Below are 18,088 nucleotides of genomic sequence, written 5' to 3'. Positions count from 1 at the left end.
GGTGTTCGCAGAGCCATCCAAGATACCTGCAGGGTGTTCACAGAGCCATCCACGGGAAGGGGCAGCCTCTTTCATGTGCTCGGAGGTGCTCGGTGCAAACCAGGGAGCACACTGTTAAAGCTGAAACTGTCCTCAACTCACCCCACACCTATGTCACCCACCAAAACAGCACACTCTCATAACATTTATCTTATTCTTTGCTTTGTGCTGTTCTCAGCAAGTCCTGGGAAAGACACAGTGCTCCCCTTCCAGGCATGGCATCATGACAGAACTAAATGGACTCTGAGTACACTGTTTTTCCTGTAGATTATCTGGAAGCCTTTGTTTTCTGAACAAATTACACTGTAGAAAGGTGGAAATATTTATTAGTCCTTCGCAGGGACTATCAGATGAGTTAAAAATCTAACACAGTTTATATTCTGCAAAGGATTTCAGCACTCTGTTCTCTGCATTTCCCATATAAGAGGTCCATAATATACACATGAACGTATCCTGCAGGCCCTGAGAAGTCCTGTTACCACAAAGCAGTAAATGACTGTAACCATCATTTCTACTTGTTGTTTTGCTGCAGTACCTTTTTGCTTTAACAGGAGCCTTCTCAATGACCTGGACAGACACAGCCACATAGACACACACAGACACATGCGCACACTCTCTCCCTCTTCCCTCATCCCCGTATAAATTTAGAAATCTCGTCTGTTTCCTAAATGCTCTCCTGCTGCTGCATTCTCTCCCTCCACCTCCCAAGACACTTCGGTGAATACCTGCTGCTTTGTTTCTGCTGAAGATTTTTCACTGAGGCTGCAACATTCTGAAGCCCTAGATTTAACACAGTCCCCTACATTTGCAGCCCCTGCAAAGAAATATATGGCTCTGGCTTAATGTTTCAGCCACTCAGCAAAATTTGGTTTGCAAATAGGAAGAGAGCTTGGATTTTGCTGCTGTTTGCAGCACTGTGGCTCAAAACATGACATAGTTCAGCTGTGAAAGGAAATGTGAATTTTCAGTTAGTCCTGCCATGCTGAGCAGTCCCTTTATAGAGATGTATCAGGAACTTCCCTGTGTCCAGGAGGCTGCCCTCTACACATCTTAGATTTTAACAAGGCTAGTCTATCCAGTCCAGGGCTAACGTTTTCAGAACCTAACCTCATGGCATTTTGGGAGCTGAAGGTGAGGACTGCTACAGAGAAATAAGTAGGACAGGGAACACAGTAATGTCTGCAATCCTTGACCTATCCTTCCATCACGCCCCCAGCGAAGCTGCACCTTCCCAGGCCAGCAAAGAGAGGGTATATTTCTGAAGAACCTTGACATACTTAGACAATTAAAACAAATTAGCATAACTCAGACTAAACTTCTAAATTTAGCTCTCTGTAAAGCTGCTTTCCTTTGAGCTCAAATCTAGCTTGCTGTACCTCAGCTGCAGCACACCAGAAGCAGCTTCCTACCATGAATTAACTGAGCCCCACATGCTATCAAGCACAGGACTGTCACAAGGGGCATCATCCTTTGCCTCACATCCTCCTGACGGCGCTTGCTCTGGGCAGGGCTCGCTCACTGTGCACAGCAATTGCCCTGCTTGGGCAGGCACCAGGGGTGCTCCACACAGCGCAGGGGACCGGGCGCTGAGCATAGGGCACAGCCTGAAGGAGCTTGCTCCTGAAACAGATTTCTGAATGCTGCAAGGTTTTAAACGTTGCTTGCCTCATTCCAATACCTTGATATCTGGTGGGTTCACCAAGCACATATGGATACCATTATTACCTGAATAATTTAAGAGCCTGCAGAGCAGCGGTGCAGAATGGCACCAGCTTCCTCTCTGTGCCTCTTCTAGCTGCCAGCAAGTCCCTGCAGCAGCAGGGTCTGTTCTGACCTGAGATCCCTCTCATCCAGATGCTTATATTCTGCTCATGTTCTACACGCCAGCTGCTCCCCCTCCCATCACAAGCTCTGCAGTTCCCTCTTGTCTGGAAGTGTCAGCAAAGGACAGAGGCACCGGCTCTAAAACGCCTTGCTAGTTAAGTAATGTGCAAGCTCTTCTTCACTTAAAACTGCCTTTAATATTTGTGGACAATTGTTCACTGAGAAAGGGGCGAACTTCCCAATCAAACACAATCTATCATACTTTAGCTCTCATTATCTGAGAAACCAGGTTACCTGGGCACCACATCCTGCAAAGGGAAAAGCGGACAGTGAAAGAAGAAAAAGGTAAACACCAGAGAGGAACTGCTTCTGAATATGTGTTCTGGGCCATATGAGAGACGTCTTGGTTTGCGTCCATTCCAGCATCCTGTGCTCAGCCACAAGCTCCTGTAACCTCTCTACTGTAAAGGAGCATTGAGAGTAGTCTAATTTCTGCATTGCCATTTTGCTTCCTCCACATAAATATGCCATGCACCATTCTCAGCCATCCCTCCCCCATACTTAATGCAATCGCTGGAAAGAAAATACAAATGCTGGGAGCACAGATGCTCCCATTATAACCAGTGCACGCTGCATTGCAGCCTAATGGAAAAATGCTGGAGGGTGACTGTGAGCAGCAGTGAGTGAAATCAGACAGAATTTAGCCAAAGGGGAGTTTGAAACCGTCCCCTCTTCCTGCTGACTCCCTGTGAGAGAGACACAGAGAGAGATGGAGTGGAAACCTTAGTGGGTTGTGGGGAGAATGTCCCCTTGCAGACCTCAGCTGGCAGAGCACCACAATACAGCGTAGCACTGACGCCCTCTCTAATCCTGACAGCATTTCCATTCATACAATACTCCAGTGGCAGGTCAGATAAACAGCATCAGAGGAAGCCGTTGTCACACTCAGCCCCCGTACTTCCCAACTCAGCATAAAACACGAACTAAATATTTATTAAGCTTCTGCAAATCAGAGGTCTGAATCTCCTGACAGTGCAGCCAGCTGACGTAATCCTCCCCAGACCCTGATGGGACTTGCTTCCCCAACAACCTTGACAGAGTTTGGAGGGTCACCGTTACCTTCTGCTCGCACAAATCAATTCCTTGCTGGCACACTGGGCAGGCAGTGGTGGGTGCAAATCCTCCACAGCTGCTCCATCACTCAGTGCACTGGATCACCTGTAAAGGAGCTCATGCTTTGCCCCAGTCTGCCAGCAGCTGTGTATACAAAAAAGCTTTAAGAACTGGACATTTATAGCAGAAAAGATTCAACGTTGCACTGCTGCCTTGAACCTAGCACGCACAACACACAGAAAGATTTAAGATGGCCCTTTCAATTGCAAAATCCTTTTGAAAGCCTATGTAATAGCTAGATGGCTAATGACTGAGCCCATTCATAGTAACACAGTCTAATTCTTTGTCTACACACTCGGCCAGTTACATTCAGAGTGGTAAAAGCTAGGGCTTCTTAGAGCCTCAAAGGTTTTGGCTGTCCTGATATCCCATGCCCCTTCCCCCTGCCACTGCACAGTAGCATCAAGTTTCAGGCAGAAGATACCAGATACCAATTCCTTTGCAGAAAATGTGCCTCGTACCCAGAGTACTGGAGTCCAGACACACAATCCTGGCTGCAAAGAGCTGATGCCAGTAGCTGGAGCCTGGCTGGGGCGTCTGGTGTCCTGACGGCCTCACCTAGGACAACTATGACAAAGTTCTAAAGGTGCCTTCTTCAGTGTTGTGCCACACCAACAGCTGGACAACTTTCTAGGGAAGACGCCTACACAATCATCGCTCTTGTTGTCCTGATGCTGACTCAGGTGAGATGGCATCTGTGTACTTCAACGTCCTTTCCTGACTCTGCTTCTCCTCCTTGCTGCTCCTCAGTGCAGGGTCAGCTAATGGGACTACTTTGCCCCAGTGGTCTCCCACAGTGTCTCACCTGTCCTTCCAGAGCTGCCAAGGACTCCAGACTCCCATCTCATGCTCTTCTCTGCAACGGCAACCTTTGCAGAAAGGGTACTACTGCAGGGATGCCCAGTGAGAGATACGTACAAGCTTCTAGCATCCATTTGCAAGGAAGCATGGACACAACCAGAAGCAGACTCAAGATCCAAGTGCTGGGCTGCATGACCAGCTAGGAAAATCTCTCAACTTTGCCTGCTTCAACATCTGTGACGCTGACTGTTTAACCCCACTGCCAGGCCCATTCAAGGATAGGCAGGAATAGTTTTGGCTGATGGAGACAACAAAATTTGCAGCTGGAGACTGCAGAAGTCGCAGCTGGAGTGGCTGCTCTAGGAGCAGGCACAGAACAGAGATAAAGCAGCACTGTGCTCCAAGACTCTGCAGGTGATACGGTCCCGTCTCTTGCTGGCAAGCTCCAGCTTGCAGGTTAGACACCAACACAGCACCCAGCAGCCCCTACAGGCCTGTGTGGCTGACAGCCACATCACACATCTGGCAGGATCTAATGCCACTGAATGCAAGAATCCAGGTAGCCCAGTCCAGCAACTACACCAAGCCCGACACCCACGGGAGGAGGGCACAGTTATCCTGGGGATGCTCTAAGCTGTCTGCAGCCCAGGTCTGCTGAACTCCTTTGCCCTTCTTTGTCCAGCACTCTGTTCCCTGCAGCCTCTCTAAAGCCAGCACAAGCTGAAGGCTGCTGGTTAGTGACAGCCCTGGGGAAGGATGGCAGGCAAGCAGAGAACAGGATTGCCTCACCATCTTCTCTGTTGCAGCACTCCAGGAGCCACCTCTCACCCCAGTTTCTCATGTGCTTTTTGCACAGCTCTGACAGAGGTGTCTGGATTTTAAGTCTCAGGGATCCTACGCTTGGACTTAGGTTCCACTTGACACAGTTCATCAGTGAAGAGGAGATGAGTAAGCTCTTTGGCCTGTGACACAACAAGCACAAGCACGGTCACCCTGTATGACTGATCAGTTGTCCTACTAACAAAGCATCTGTAATTGCTTCTCTGTCTGACTGAACATGTGGCTGTTGTTCCAAACCCTATTTGACTTGAACTATTTCCCACATTTCCTAAACATGCAGAATTTCTTTCATGCAAAAGAATTAGCACCCTCCGTATCACCTCTAGCTTCTCACAGCTGCCCATTCAGGATCTAGCCCCTCTCCCAGTTCACCTCACCTCCCTCAGCTTGGAGTTTCTTCTGACTCCTGCTGGGATGTATTCGAATATGCAATAGACTGATATGTGTTTTGCATCCTGGAAATGGACAACTAGAAAAAAAGCGAGGAGTTTTATGCAGAGTTTCTTATTTGGAAACATTTTCTTTCAGCACTCGAGATGGCATTGGGTGAGACGCTGTACAAATCCATACCGAGAGACCGTTTTCCTCTTGGACACTTGCAAACCAAAGGAACTAGACAGCAGTGGAATGATAAAAGAAGTGGTCTGCTCCTCATTACTCAAAACAAACAAAAAAGTAGTAAATTGAGACAGCGGTGCAGGCACTGTCCTCTATTCTTTAGATGCCCAAGCAAAACTTGCTCTGAACATAGTGAGCAGATGTATCACATTTTTCACACTAACAATTTATCATTTAAACATTGATAGCAATTACCATAGAAATTGCCTTCTTCTGACCTTTTAGTTAGCTTGTTATTTAATCTGCTAGCCACCAGCTGCGCAGCACAGAGACTGCACCCACTTTCATATGTGCATCTGAGGGGGCCTTTGGACATTATTAGAATTGTTGATCTTACTGAAGTACTGTTGGCCGTATTTGCTGCATAGCGCCCTTGTTACAGATGTCTTACAGGTTCCAGGTTCTGGCCCCATGAATCTCATGTGCCGATTGAGGAGTTCAGCTCTTACCCGCCTCTTTGTGCTCCTCAGATGAATGTCTGCCACTCTTCAGACCTGACTGGATATTTGGCTGTATTTGGTACCAGAATTTGTGTACTTCAGTAGGAAGAACAACTGTCACAAAAGTATTAGCTTTTTATTATTATTATTTATTAGTCTCATTCAAAGCTTGTCAGGTTGCAAGGCACTGCAGGCACTAGCAATCCATCTTGTCGCGCTTGGTACAGGTGCAAGTTGCTTTAGATGCATGTTTGAAACAAAGATGAGCCAAATACCCTGGGTCCCAGCATGAGGTCACACCTTTTGGGCCCTTCCTAACCACCAGGCTGGTGAGCTTGGCAAATGCTTCCAGAATTCCCAGAAAGGGATTCAGTATGTTCTCTACCTCGACGATATAATCACCACAACAAGCCACATACAACTCAAAAACGACTCAGTAACACTGTATTGACGATAACAATTTACAGACAGCCTCACAAGCCGTGCCAGGACATCACATGCTCACAATGTGTTGTGCTGCTCCCCACCCATCCTGCAAAAGGCAGGTCTGCATCTGTCGACTGCCCTGTGTGACTTCCAAGGGGGACGCTTCCCAACTGCTGTGGAAGCCTGACCACACCACGCCTGCCATGAAAGGAAGGAGGTGTTCCTTACCATCAGCATCTCCCAGAACCACGAAATAAGGACGGATAGCTGGTCCAAAACGGAGACACTGCTACAATCTGTCACCACCTGCCCTACTGACAGTGCAGCTGACCACATCAGAGACTCCACATGCAGCCCAGAAGCTGTAACTCAGTGGCCGTGGTCCCCTGTGGGCTGGCCATCTAAACAAAACACACAGAGCATTGAAGCTAGGATACTGCAGCAGGAACAGCGAGAAGCCATTCCAGTTGATGCTTGGCCAATTCTCTAATGGCAGCAAATTTCTGTGATTCAACTCCCATCTCCTGCTCATGGGCATCACACCTAGCTGTCTGCAGAGCACCCCGAAGAGCCACCAACACATTATGCTAGACCTCGCAATTCCTCACAATTCAGCACCTGTGCTGGATGTGGGGACAGAACAGACTATTGAGAGCTGGTATCCTAGGGCCATCCTCAGACCAAGGCAACCTCCAGCAATGCTGTGGAGCACACAGATCAGCACCACTACTCAGGACATGTCCAGCTGTTCAATGGCAGCTTGGCCCAAAACACAAGTGTGGTTAGGCTGCACAGAGAGCAAAGGTGGGTGACACCTTTGCCATGGCTTAAATACTTTATGCACCCTATTAAACCAAACACCAGCTCTCACCACCTGAGTTACAAATGGTGGAGGCAGAGAACACTGGAGGAGCAGGAAAGATTATAACACCTGGACTGTCCCTGTGCTGAGAGACAAACAAGAGGCACACGACGTGGAAATGGACAACGCAAGGTCAGCTGAGCTCGTTGCATACACTCAATAAAAAAGCCAAGAAATTTCCACGGAAACTAAAAAGCGACAACTATAATTATGGTCCAAGAAGAAGGGTATGGGGCAACACAGCGTTAAATAACTAAACTCACCACCTCCAGATATCTATCACAGGACACAATGGTCTTGTAGGATTCAACCAGCAACTGGTAATTTGTGCAATACAAGGGACACACACGACCACACAAAAACACCTGGAAATGCTGAAGGATACAGGGATCAGCTTGCATGGGATGAGAAGAAACTTGTTCTGGGGCCATCATCTCCTTTGTGTCATGCTAGCACCTCCCTGGATCACAGGTCACGCCCTACTATTAACTCTAATAATTGCAGCAGTGCATGGTGGGCTCAGCCATAAATTAAGACGTTGACCTGCTGCACTGTACAAACACAGAACACAAGCAGCCTCTGCCCACAGGAGCCTGTATGTGCATAGAGATAAAGCAAGAGACAAATGGCAGGCACAGGTGGCGAAGCAGAAGGACCCAGTGACACAACATTTTTGGTCCATGCTGATGGCCAGTGCAGGAGTATTTTGGAAGAGAGGCCTTCTGCACAGACGTTAGGCGAGCCCCACACAGACTCACAAGGCACTAGCCAGACATCCAGGCTAGCACGGATGAGACCCCCATAGCTGTTGCTGCAAAACAGAACGAGAAACTCCAACACTTTCTGGTAGCCCTCAGCTTGGTGCCAACAGAGACTTGTACAATAAACCACTACCACTACAGACACTCAGGCTTTTGGGGGCTGGGGATAAGAAGAGACAGCTTGCCCCACAGCAAACTCTCCTGGGTTGGTGGCTCTTCAAAGCAGAGCCCTTCTGTAGCTCTCTGGCAACATGAGAGACAAGCTGCCCTGTAGAAGAGTAAAAGAAGTCCTGCAGGAAAAAGCCGTGAGCCCGCATGCAGTAAACAGTTACCACTGAAGAAGGCAGCATTTGACGTGCCAGCACTGTAGCTAAAACCCCATATCCAAGCTCCAAGCTGCTGTCTGCAGACTTTGAGTCTGTCCTGAATGTGTCCGCCGCTCTCTCCACAATTAGCTGCTCTTGGCAGGCACAGAGCCCTCCTGGTCAGACAGCCTGGCGTTCAGCCTCACGTGGAAAGCATCCCTGTCCCGGCTTTGGTCCCAGGAGGAGCAGGGTGGGGGCGAGCAGGGGCTCTGCCTGCCCTGACTGTAGGCAGTAAGCTGAACGGCAGGCCAGTCTCCCTTGCCAGAGCGTGTTCCCTGGACGTAATACTCAGGAAGGGGTAGCTAAAATCAGCTTCTCCTCAGCGTGCCAGAATCCCGCTCAGTTCTCCAAGAAGACCTTGATCCACGCTCCTCATGCTCTGACAATCCTGACTAGTATGCTGCAAGAGGCTTGTTTATGGCTGCAAGGTCTGTTCCGTCCCAGGGAACCAGAGCCCTCGGGTTTATTCAGCGGTGTTTCTCCACCTCCCTTCTTTCTGTCACTCTGTCCCGGCAGCAAGTGCAACTTAGGCCTCTCACAAGGGGCTGGCAAGAAGGTGCCCTCCCTAGGACCTTCCACCTGAGGAAGTGCAGACACTTTACCGGAATCTTTGGATCTCCCAGCCCATCACTGAGACACGTACACTGTGCTGGGATGGGGGTGAGGCGGGCAGGAATAGGATGGTCTTCTCAAAGCCACACAGAGCGAGCCTTCACCAGAAACAGGCATGAATGAAATTGGAATTCCAGCGTCCGGGACTAGCCCAGACAACCTAAACTGGCAACTGTCCAGCAGCGTGGCAGGAAAAATAAAAGCCTGAGGGCTGGTCATCAGTGCCTGTCCCTGTCACCTCAGCAGGACACTTCTCAGGACTGCACGGAAGCAGCTGTCAACATGCTCCAAGCAGCAGAGCTCTGCTTTAGGCCTCCTGCTCACAGGGGACACACGGAAGTCACCAAGTCTTTTGCTAAATACAGAGGAGAAGTCCATCTAAGACACCCGTGTATCACAACCTCCTCTCACGTATATACAGGATTACCCTTGGTTTCACCTCTCTCCTCACCGCCTCTCCGCATTGGTGTATAGCACATACATCAGGCCCTGCTGTGAGAACCAGAGATCTCCAAGGGGCAGCAAAGCTATCTTAGCCACTTGCCTGCTCCTGCAGGAAGCTGGCAGCAAGGAAAAAAATGGCAGTAACTTTCCAGAGAGAAGCTACAGCTTGGAACTACCGGCAGACCAAAGGCTCCTGCACCTCAGTGTCAGCAGAGGGGAAAGACACCTCTTCTTGCTCCTGACCGCCTGCACACTCACTGCCAACAAGCAGCATGTTGTTCCTGGGAGGGGTGACCCACGTCTCGCTCACAAACAGCCTGCCCTGAGCAGCAGCAGAGCTCTCAGCCCCTGCACAAAACCGCTCCCTCTCCTTGAGCAGCCACCGTACCCTGGGTTCGGTGCTCTGGTTGAAGCAGGGCATGAAGTGGACACTGAGACCACTCCGTCACCGGAGAAAGGAGTGAGGGTCACCGGCCCCTTCGCTATGCATATATAGAGCAACTCTGGGAAACTGCATGGAGCTAGAAGCCAGAAATGTTATCTCAGAGAACAAATCTGTTACTGGCAGATGATTAAAGGACTTGGAAATGGGCTGTGTGAGACTCTTTGGCTGCCCAGACGAACCCTTCCTCTCTCCCTCCACCGACCTTTTTTCTAGCTGCCTTCCTAAGTTGTTGGGGCAAACAGCAGACTCCTGGCCCCAAAAGTTGTCCTCTGTTTGGCAGGGACTGTTCCTTATGCTGCATGCACATGGAATTGTACAGGGAGCAGGCTGCCCCCCTGTTCTCTCCCCTCCTCCCAAACGCAAACAGCACCCACTGCCACAAGCATAGGCATCTGGATATAGGGCTGCTCGCCCCAGTGCCACTGACCTTTTTCTTCCGGTCCCGAGAGCGGTTCCTGCGCTTGCGATTGGATTCTTCCTTTTCCTTCTGCTCCTGCAGAGCCTGAGCCTCAATATCTTTGATTTTCTTCAGCTGCTTAGCTGCTTGAGCCATGGCTGGTCAGGCTGCAGTTCCCTCCAGAGCTCACAAAGGCTGCAGTTCCCTCCAGAGCTCACAACGGCACTTTCCACACAGCACCCTCCGGTTACTGGCCAAGAAGGTCCCTTCCCCTAGCTCAAATGCTGTCGACCCAGATGGGTGTGAAAGCAGTAATGAGAGGAAGATAGAAAGCAGACAACAAGCCCCAAGGGACAGCCGATGTCTCCAGCTAATTGCTAGATGGAGTCCAGGACACCTTCATAAACCATTAATAATCCTAAATCCAGCTGTTCCAGACGTCCTGTGCACCATTGCAGCAGCCCCTGACTGCACTGGCACATCATGCAGAATCCTCCTTGTGGGACAGGACACAGGGCTGGTGCAGCGCTCGCTCCTTCACTGCCTCTCCTGCAGTACGAGAAGAGACGCAGGCAGCCAGCCACAGGAAGGAAAATAACTCTCAGCAATTAATGCATGATGACAACAGAGAAGCAGTGAAAAAGGAGGACGATGCATTTCATCTTGACTTTGGGGCTCTCTGTAGCAACGCATTAAGAGCAATAACCTGCATGTAGTCAGTCAGTGGCTTCACCACTGCAATGCTGCTAAGGCAGGCACATATTCCAGTCTCTCCGATTTTCTCTCTCTCAGTCACTCTCTGTGAAGCATCCGCATCACTCGTTCACTCTCTGGGTTATGATTCCAGCTCCTTTCAGGGGGAGCTATAGGCAGTCGCTGTATTGGTTAGAGGGAAGGCAGCATCCCTCTCAGAAAATAGCCGACACTGCAAAGGCTGTGCCAAGTACCGGAGCAAAGTGCAGCTTAACAGCATCCTTTTCTCCTTGCATTTCTCCACGGAGTGAACAGCAAGGGGAGGGGAGGGATCTTGACTGTGAATGGGAGACAGAAACCAGGGGCTCGGTCTGCTCTTTGATTACACAGCTCCTGAAGAGTAAAGCCCCTGCCCATTCAGGCATCACCAGAGCTCAAGTCCTCTCCAAGGAACCCTGGTTAAGGCTCCTGGAGTCAGGCACCCTTTCTCCACACACGTCTGTACATTTCCCCTGCAGCTGCCTTCCTGAAGCACAACCAGTTACAGGTCAGAAGTCAGAGATCAGTCCTAGCGATGTAAATTTGGTTCCTGCAGACTGTGCCAGTGTGTGAGATTGACACGTTGGTGATGACCACATTAACTGCAGCAAAGTGTGCTCTATTCAGACACTTCTTATCAGCCCTGCCTTTACCGGTTCAATTCTTGTGTGCCCCCCCACCCCGCACACACACACATAAAGCTCACCTATGTGTAGACCTATGGGTAAAGCACTCGGAACATTATCTGCCCAGGTAGCAGCCCTGCATACCCTGCACTGTTCTGGCACAGCCTACCCTGTTTTTGACATAAAGGGTCCCTTTTGTATCAAAAGATGGGGAAGCAGGGCTTAACGTTCTCAGCAACTACTTGACAGGTTATTTAGAGTGACAGGAAGCTGAGAAATGCAGACTTAACTTAGACACTATAGGTCACTTTTCTAAGTTTTCCTGCATTTCCTTCTCCTTTGAAGTTCCTCCGATTCTCTTGCTTCATCCATAGACTAAGAAGGGTCCTTAAACACAGAAAAAAAAAGATCCATGTATCTTAGTTTATATGGAATGTGATGGGTAAGAATACAGCAAATGTTTATGGGGTCCTAATAAAGTCTGAGAACAGGAAATCATCAAATTTTACAAGGCTTTTCCAAGGACACCTTTAGTTCTCTGTACTCTACTCATCTAGATAAATAAAACACTCTAGATACAGCTGCACATCTTTATACAGTAACATCTTATGAACATCCATCCAAAAAAAAAAAGCATAGTGAAAGACTCTATAGATAGGAGATGCCGCATGCACAGCTGCAGTCAGTCACCCTAATCCTGTCTCTTCCACTGGAAACACTTCACAGACTAAAAGAGGCAGAGGCCAAATCAAATATATATGTGTGTATATATATATATATATATATATATATATATATCTCTGCGGCCACCAACATGTACACAGGAGGGAAATTAATTGTCACAATTAACCATAACACACTGAGAGTTCCTCAGTTCTGCCTGTGTGACTTTGCACCCTAAACCAGCTCCCTGCCAGTTTAGAATAATTTCTGAGGAACTACCTACTTTTTCAAAATAGGGAACCCAGGAATCAAACGAAGCTCCGCCAAATACAACTGCAACAGTCCCTACCACATGTCCAACCCCTCACAGCGCTTGGGTCTTGACCTTTCAGAACTGTGAGACAAACTGCCTGTGGAGATCCAGGCAAGGTCAGGAAGCCAGCAGCAAGATACTGCTGTAAGTACATCTCATCCCTAACCCACGTTCTGCCTTTGTGGCTGCAAACTTTCAGCTGGGTCAGACTCCTGAAAGCCAGCCCCACTATGTGGCAGGGTCTGCATGCTTGCAGTCAAGCAGCAGCAGTGCTACAGCCCAGGCTCTGCCCTGAGATGTTCTGTATTTCCTGATGCTAACAAAGCATCCACTATAGACAAAGCTGAATGGCACCAGGCAGCGGCCGTACACAGTTTTGCCTGTAGGACATTGCCTCCTCCTACAAAGAGATCCCATCTTAACTCCCTATAAACCACAGAAGAACAAGCACAGGACAAGAACAGTTACCATCAAGGGAGAAATAGGATATGGGGTCGCACTTTTGATGCTCCAGGGGACACAACAGAAAATCACCTGCTTGTAACTGTCTAAAAGCCTGCTTCCTCCTCAGTGCACACACAGGAAGAAAGAAATGGAGTCTCACAGAAGGAACAAGAACGTTTTCATGAGCTCCTCAAGTTTGAGGATAAGCTCCTCAGACGCTCAGCTGCCATCTTGTTTAACACAGAATTAAGCACTCATTCAAATAAAAATAGCAAAAAGATTCTAAGGATTCTAAGAAGAGATATGAAATGCATACAGTAAGGCTGAAAGAGTTCTCTCATGTACTGGCAGGCAGTTTAGGAGGCAGCTCTGACACCACAGAACTGAACCAGGATTGTCTCTATTTGGTTTTAGGTTGGGGGTTTGACCAGATGACCTCCAGAGGTCCCTTCCAACCTCAAACATTGTGATACACAAAGGGACAGCACATACTAGTGCAGAACCTTCAGACTGGAAGAAAGGTGATAAAGCAGCACAGAAAAACGTGAGTGATACAGATAACGTCCAAAAGGAAACAATTACACATTATTTCATACAACAGAAGAATCAGAGGCACCATATTTAAAATAACTAAAAATATATATCCTTTCCACTCAGCAGAAAAATTTACTGCTACAGAATGCTACAGATAGCAAACCATACAGGAGTGAGATAAATTTGGGAAGGAAAGATCCATCACAGACTATTGAACACGATGGTTTGGGCCCAGCCTCCTTCTCTGGAAGCTCTTAAACCACAGCTTGATTAGAATGCTGGGACGAGATGCTAAAGGGAAGGCAAGACGCAGAGAACTTTTCAAAACACGGTTCCTGGACACAGTATTTATCCTAAAACCCCCTCCCTGTTGCACTATGCATGACTGATCCTGACTGGAAAACCGCTAGACACATGAATTGCAAAATATCCCTGTCCGCCCACAAAGAAGAGCAGAGAAGTATCTAGCAAGACCCCAGACAGCCCCAGGTTCAGACTCCATCTGTAAGTCAGAGAGACTTCTGATCTAATACCATTTAGGTACACCTCACAGAGCACCAAAGCATCATCGGCTATTTGCAGGAAAAAGGGGGCACACTTCAGCAGCTCGGCCGCTTTACCAGTGCAGCTGAGAGGGCTGCCCGTGCTTTCCCAAGGTCAGAAACGCTTCCCTGTTCAAATCCATTTTCCTCACCAACTCATTCAGAGTAACGTATTCATCAGACCCCTGACTATAGTACAGAGGTCCACAGTTACGTACAACTGTCAGAGCCTCCAGGCGGCGCTTTCCCATGTCCTCCTACCTCCCTCCTGAACCATCACCTGCTACCCTGCACAGTATTTGTGACAAGGTTCCTGAGGACAGTGGTCACGTTTCTTAACACATCACCTGTCTCACAGCTGGATGCACACAGAAATGATCAAGGGCACCTGTGATAGCCTCTAAAAAAAAGACACTGTTTTTCAGTGTTTCCCTTTGTCCCTGGAGTTTGTACCATCACCTGCTGACCTCTCGCTGAACACGCCTGGGCAGTTCTGATCACTTGCCGAGGACCAAGTTCTGCAAATTGCTTTGGTCTCAACAGCATGCTCCCTAACACAAACCAAAGGAGGACAAGGACAGTCCTAAAGTAACTACAGTCTTGCCTACATCAGACTGCAGAGGACAATTTTTGTCAGAAGGGAACACAAAGCAGCTTGAACCAGCTGCTCTGGAGAACAGCTCCTCCCAGCAGGATTGACTGAAGCCCTGGTTCGGGAAATCTGCTGTCCAAAACCAATTTATTTCTTCCTACATGACACCCTTTTCCTCTTCTCTCAAGATACCAGAGAGGATTTCATCTCTATCAAACTCTAGGTCCGGGGCTTTTGTCCTGTTACAACCATAGCATCTGGTGTTTTATGCTTAGTGCTTTAACTTGAGGGTGAGTGACAAGCCTGCCGGACGGTCTTCCAAGTCATGGAGGGTTGGTTTTGAAACATCTACCTTGATTTTTGACAGAGTGATTTAAGAGACAGAGTTAACTGGAATTAGTTCTCTCTGCCATATACATAGGGTTGTCCTGTGCAGGGGCTTACACAAATCATATTCTAAGTTATGAAGCATTTGACCTAGGATTGATATCAAGCTTTTGTGCACTGTAGGTGTATGGTTGGTAGAAAGTCTACCCTAGAGATCTGCTGTATGTGAAGAAAATCCCATCTTCTTCTCCATTCTTGCTATTTCAGAACGGAGCAAGGACACAAGACAGAGGAAGTGAGAAATGGACTTAACAGCAATTTCACTTAACTTGCCGCTTCCTTTATTTTTTTCTCCAACACTGATTTTTCTCTTCTTTGAGTAAGCTGTTCAGGAAATACACAAAACAGTAGAAAACGTGTTATGGATTGTATCTTGTTGCTGCTTGTTCCCAGTGGAGAAATATATAATCACTTCAAAATGGGGAAACAGAGGATGACAATTTCAGTAAACAGACTTCCTCCTTGAGCTGAAAGATACCAGCTGCATGCATTAGCCAACATGATAATTTAAATGAAACTTTTTCAAGAACCTTATTTAATTATTTGGCACAGAGCAACAAACTTATCACTTTTTCCTTGAAAACAGATTATTTGTACTATCATAACTCTCTGCTACTTTGATGACAGACTAGCATTGTACTGTGTCAAACGACGATCATAACAACAGAGTCCCTGTTCCAAAGGCTTCACAGGACAAAGGATTTCGCATGGGAGAACAAATAGTTATCGACAGAGGAACCCTTAAGAAAATAATCACACAAACGCATCAAGGACAGAAGAACCTCCTGTGAGGAGGGAAGTATAGAAGCAAAATTCTGTCTGCCTGCAAGGCAGTGCAGCTGTTTCAAGAGACGAAACACGTCACTGGAGCTCTGCCCTGTTCTAGGTGAAGATCGATGTTTGTTGAAGTTGCTCAGATTCTGTGTTAGGGGCAGAAGGATTTTACAAACAAACTTCAATTTCAGGCAGCTATTTTTAGCCATATTATTCTGGCTGACAAGCTGTGAAGATAAAAGATGCTGCAGGCTGCACCTCAGCTGCTGTAAACTAAACCTACCTCAGCCTATCTGCATTTCCCTGTTCCTGCAGAGACAGGATCTCAGCAAGGATCTCTCTCCCCAAGTTATGAACCTCATTAAAATGGTTCTGTTCCTTTTAGTGTGTTTTTGTTTGTTTGTTTTTTTAACTACCTCACTGATGAGCTCTCAGCCTTTCAGTTAACCTCTCGAAAAGCCACAACCCTGGTCTCCCTGGCAGAAGTTTGTACGTTGCTGTCCATTGCATGCAAACTCTTCCCTGCGCATTGAGTGTTGGTAACAGCCATTTTGGTCCACATATTAACAAAACTGGAGCAAGCCGGACAGTGCCGAATGGAATAGTTTTATGTCCACAGCACGATTACCTGGCTGTGGCAATCCAGAGCGTGCAGCAGCAGCTGCCCGCAGCATGCTGTAAGGTACGAGCAGTTCCTGCACACCAGGACAGTCTGATTTCACTCCTATCTAGCATGGCAACTCTCAGAAAAAAACAAAACAAAACCAAATCCACAAAAAACTCATCTATTTAGTCCTTTAACAACAGGATTTGATAGTTTCTACAACAGGAAACTGAAAAAGAGATCTCCTTGTTCATGACTCCTAAATGCATGTATCATCAAGACAAGTTAACTAATACAAACAGGGGTTTGTTTTTTTAATTTTCCTTAAAAAAAATAAAAATAAAACCAACACCACCAACAACAAAAACGAACAGGTGTTATTAATAGTGAAGCTTATTTGAGCAAATAACATTTTTTATAAACTTTTCTTAAGGAGCCATACTTGTTTAACAGTTCATTAACTCTGGAAAATCACATTCCTGTGATCTTGCTTATGGATTTCATAAGCACTTATTTTTGTTCCTTGGCCTACAAGGCTAGAGAGAAAGTTGTTATAAACTGTTACATTCCCATTTAGATATTTGCATTTTTCTTAAAATGGTTTCAACTACCTTAAGAACTCAGAAATACACAAGAAGTACTATTTTAATCATTGTTAGTGCTGGCCGTGCTCACCCCAAGCTTGATAGCTTGTGATTATGCATTGCAAAGATCTCAAACAATGAACTGAAATGTATTTCATGTGCACAGGTGTAACAACAATTTGGCACCAGGGCATTAGATAAAGACCTTGTGTTGTTCTACCGCTCAGTTTATGATACAAGCATTTTACAAGAACAGAAATGTACATCGCCATTTCATGGCAGCGATTCACCATCACCGTTTCGAACTGTACAGTTATCTAAAGCAACAGAATTATGTTCTAGTCTGACCACTCAGGGCATTGATTCCAGAAGTCAAAGCCATTTTGAATTGCTGGAGGACATGCAACCATTCTCAGTTGGCATTTTACTTCTAAAATCCATACTGTATCTGAAAAATGAGAGATGTTTCTGAAAATTGGGAATAAATGAAAGCAGATGCAGTGTTGCTTGTAAATAACAATTCAAGCCAAACACATTTTAATGGTCAAATCAAACATGTTAAATATGGGTTTAGATAGCAAATAACAAGCAAATACAAAAAGAACCCGAACTATAACCGCTAAGTACAGAATAAATGGGGCACAATGGGGAGGGGATGGACACCCTCTACCTTGCAACTTTGCTACCGGATGGTGACAAAGCTTAAAAAAAAAAAAAAAAAAAAAAAGGAAGTTATGAGCAATATACAAAGAGCTTGAGAGCTTGCTGGCACAGAACGGTTAATGCAGTCTGAACTCCAACACTGACTACGGGAAAATAATACGGGCACATCCAGGTGCAGGATGTGTGCCTGCTGGGAGCCTGGGGACGCTTACCTGTGAGTGCTGGCACACTCCCTGCAATCCTCAAGTGACCGGCGCAGTGAAAGCCCTCACCGCGGGTCGCCCCCTCTCCCCTCCGCTCCCGAATAACCCAAATCGCGCTGGGCCAGGAAACGCACGGACCGCCCGGGCGCGCGACGCCCCCCGGCCTGGGCCCGCACGTGCTCGGCCCCCGCCTCCCCCCGCCGCGCGCCCCCGGCCGCCCCGCGCACGAGCAGAGGCCGCTCGCGGGGCCGCGCCCGGGGGAACGCGCCCGGGGGAACGCGCCCGGGGGAACGCGCCCGGGGGAACGCGCCCGGCCGTGCCCGCCGCGGCTCTGCCTCCCCCCAGCGCTCGCCTGGAGGCTTCGCAGGGGGCGGCCCCGG

At 47.8% G+C, this 18,088-nt stretch overlaps 1 protein-coding gene across 9 annotated transcripts in view; it reads right to left on the bottom strand.

Annotated features, from left to right (window-relative positions):
* The window catches only part of ANK1 (ankyrin 1), a 71,615-nt gene extending 53,719 nt beyond the window's left edge, over positions 1-17,896 (bottom strand). For 4 of the 9 annotated variants that reach the window (XR_014575398.1, XR_014575399.1, XM_083811484.1 and 1 more), the window contains exon 1: positions 10,078-12,140. Coding sequence is in view for 3 of the 9 variants with exons in the window: in XM_083811484.1 (XP_083667610.1) it covers positions 10,078-10,203 (126 nt within the window). In the remaining 6 variants the exon portion in view is untranslated. Of the gene's footprint in view, positions 1-26; positions 2,999-10,077; positions 12,141-17,717 lie in introns of those variants that run through there. The other 5 variants (XM_083811491.1, XM_083811486.1, XM_083811488.1 and 2 more) reach the window with 4 other exon arrangements.
* Positions 17,897-18,088: the final 192 nt, after the last annotated feature.

This window comes from Anser anser (assembly GCF_964211835.1).
Source record: "Anser anser genome assembly, chromosome: 26".
Taxonomy (NCBI): domain Eukaryota; kingdom Metazoa; phylum Chordata; class Aves; order Anseriformes; family Anatidae; genus Anser; species Anser anser.
The sequence above is the reverse complement of the archived record's forward strand: the minus strand, read 5'-3'. Positions and strand labels throughout refer to the sequence as shown.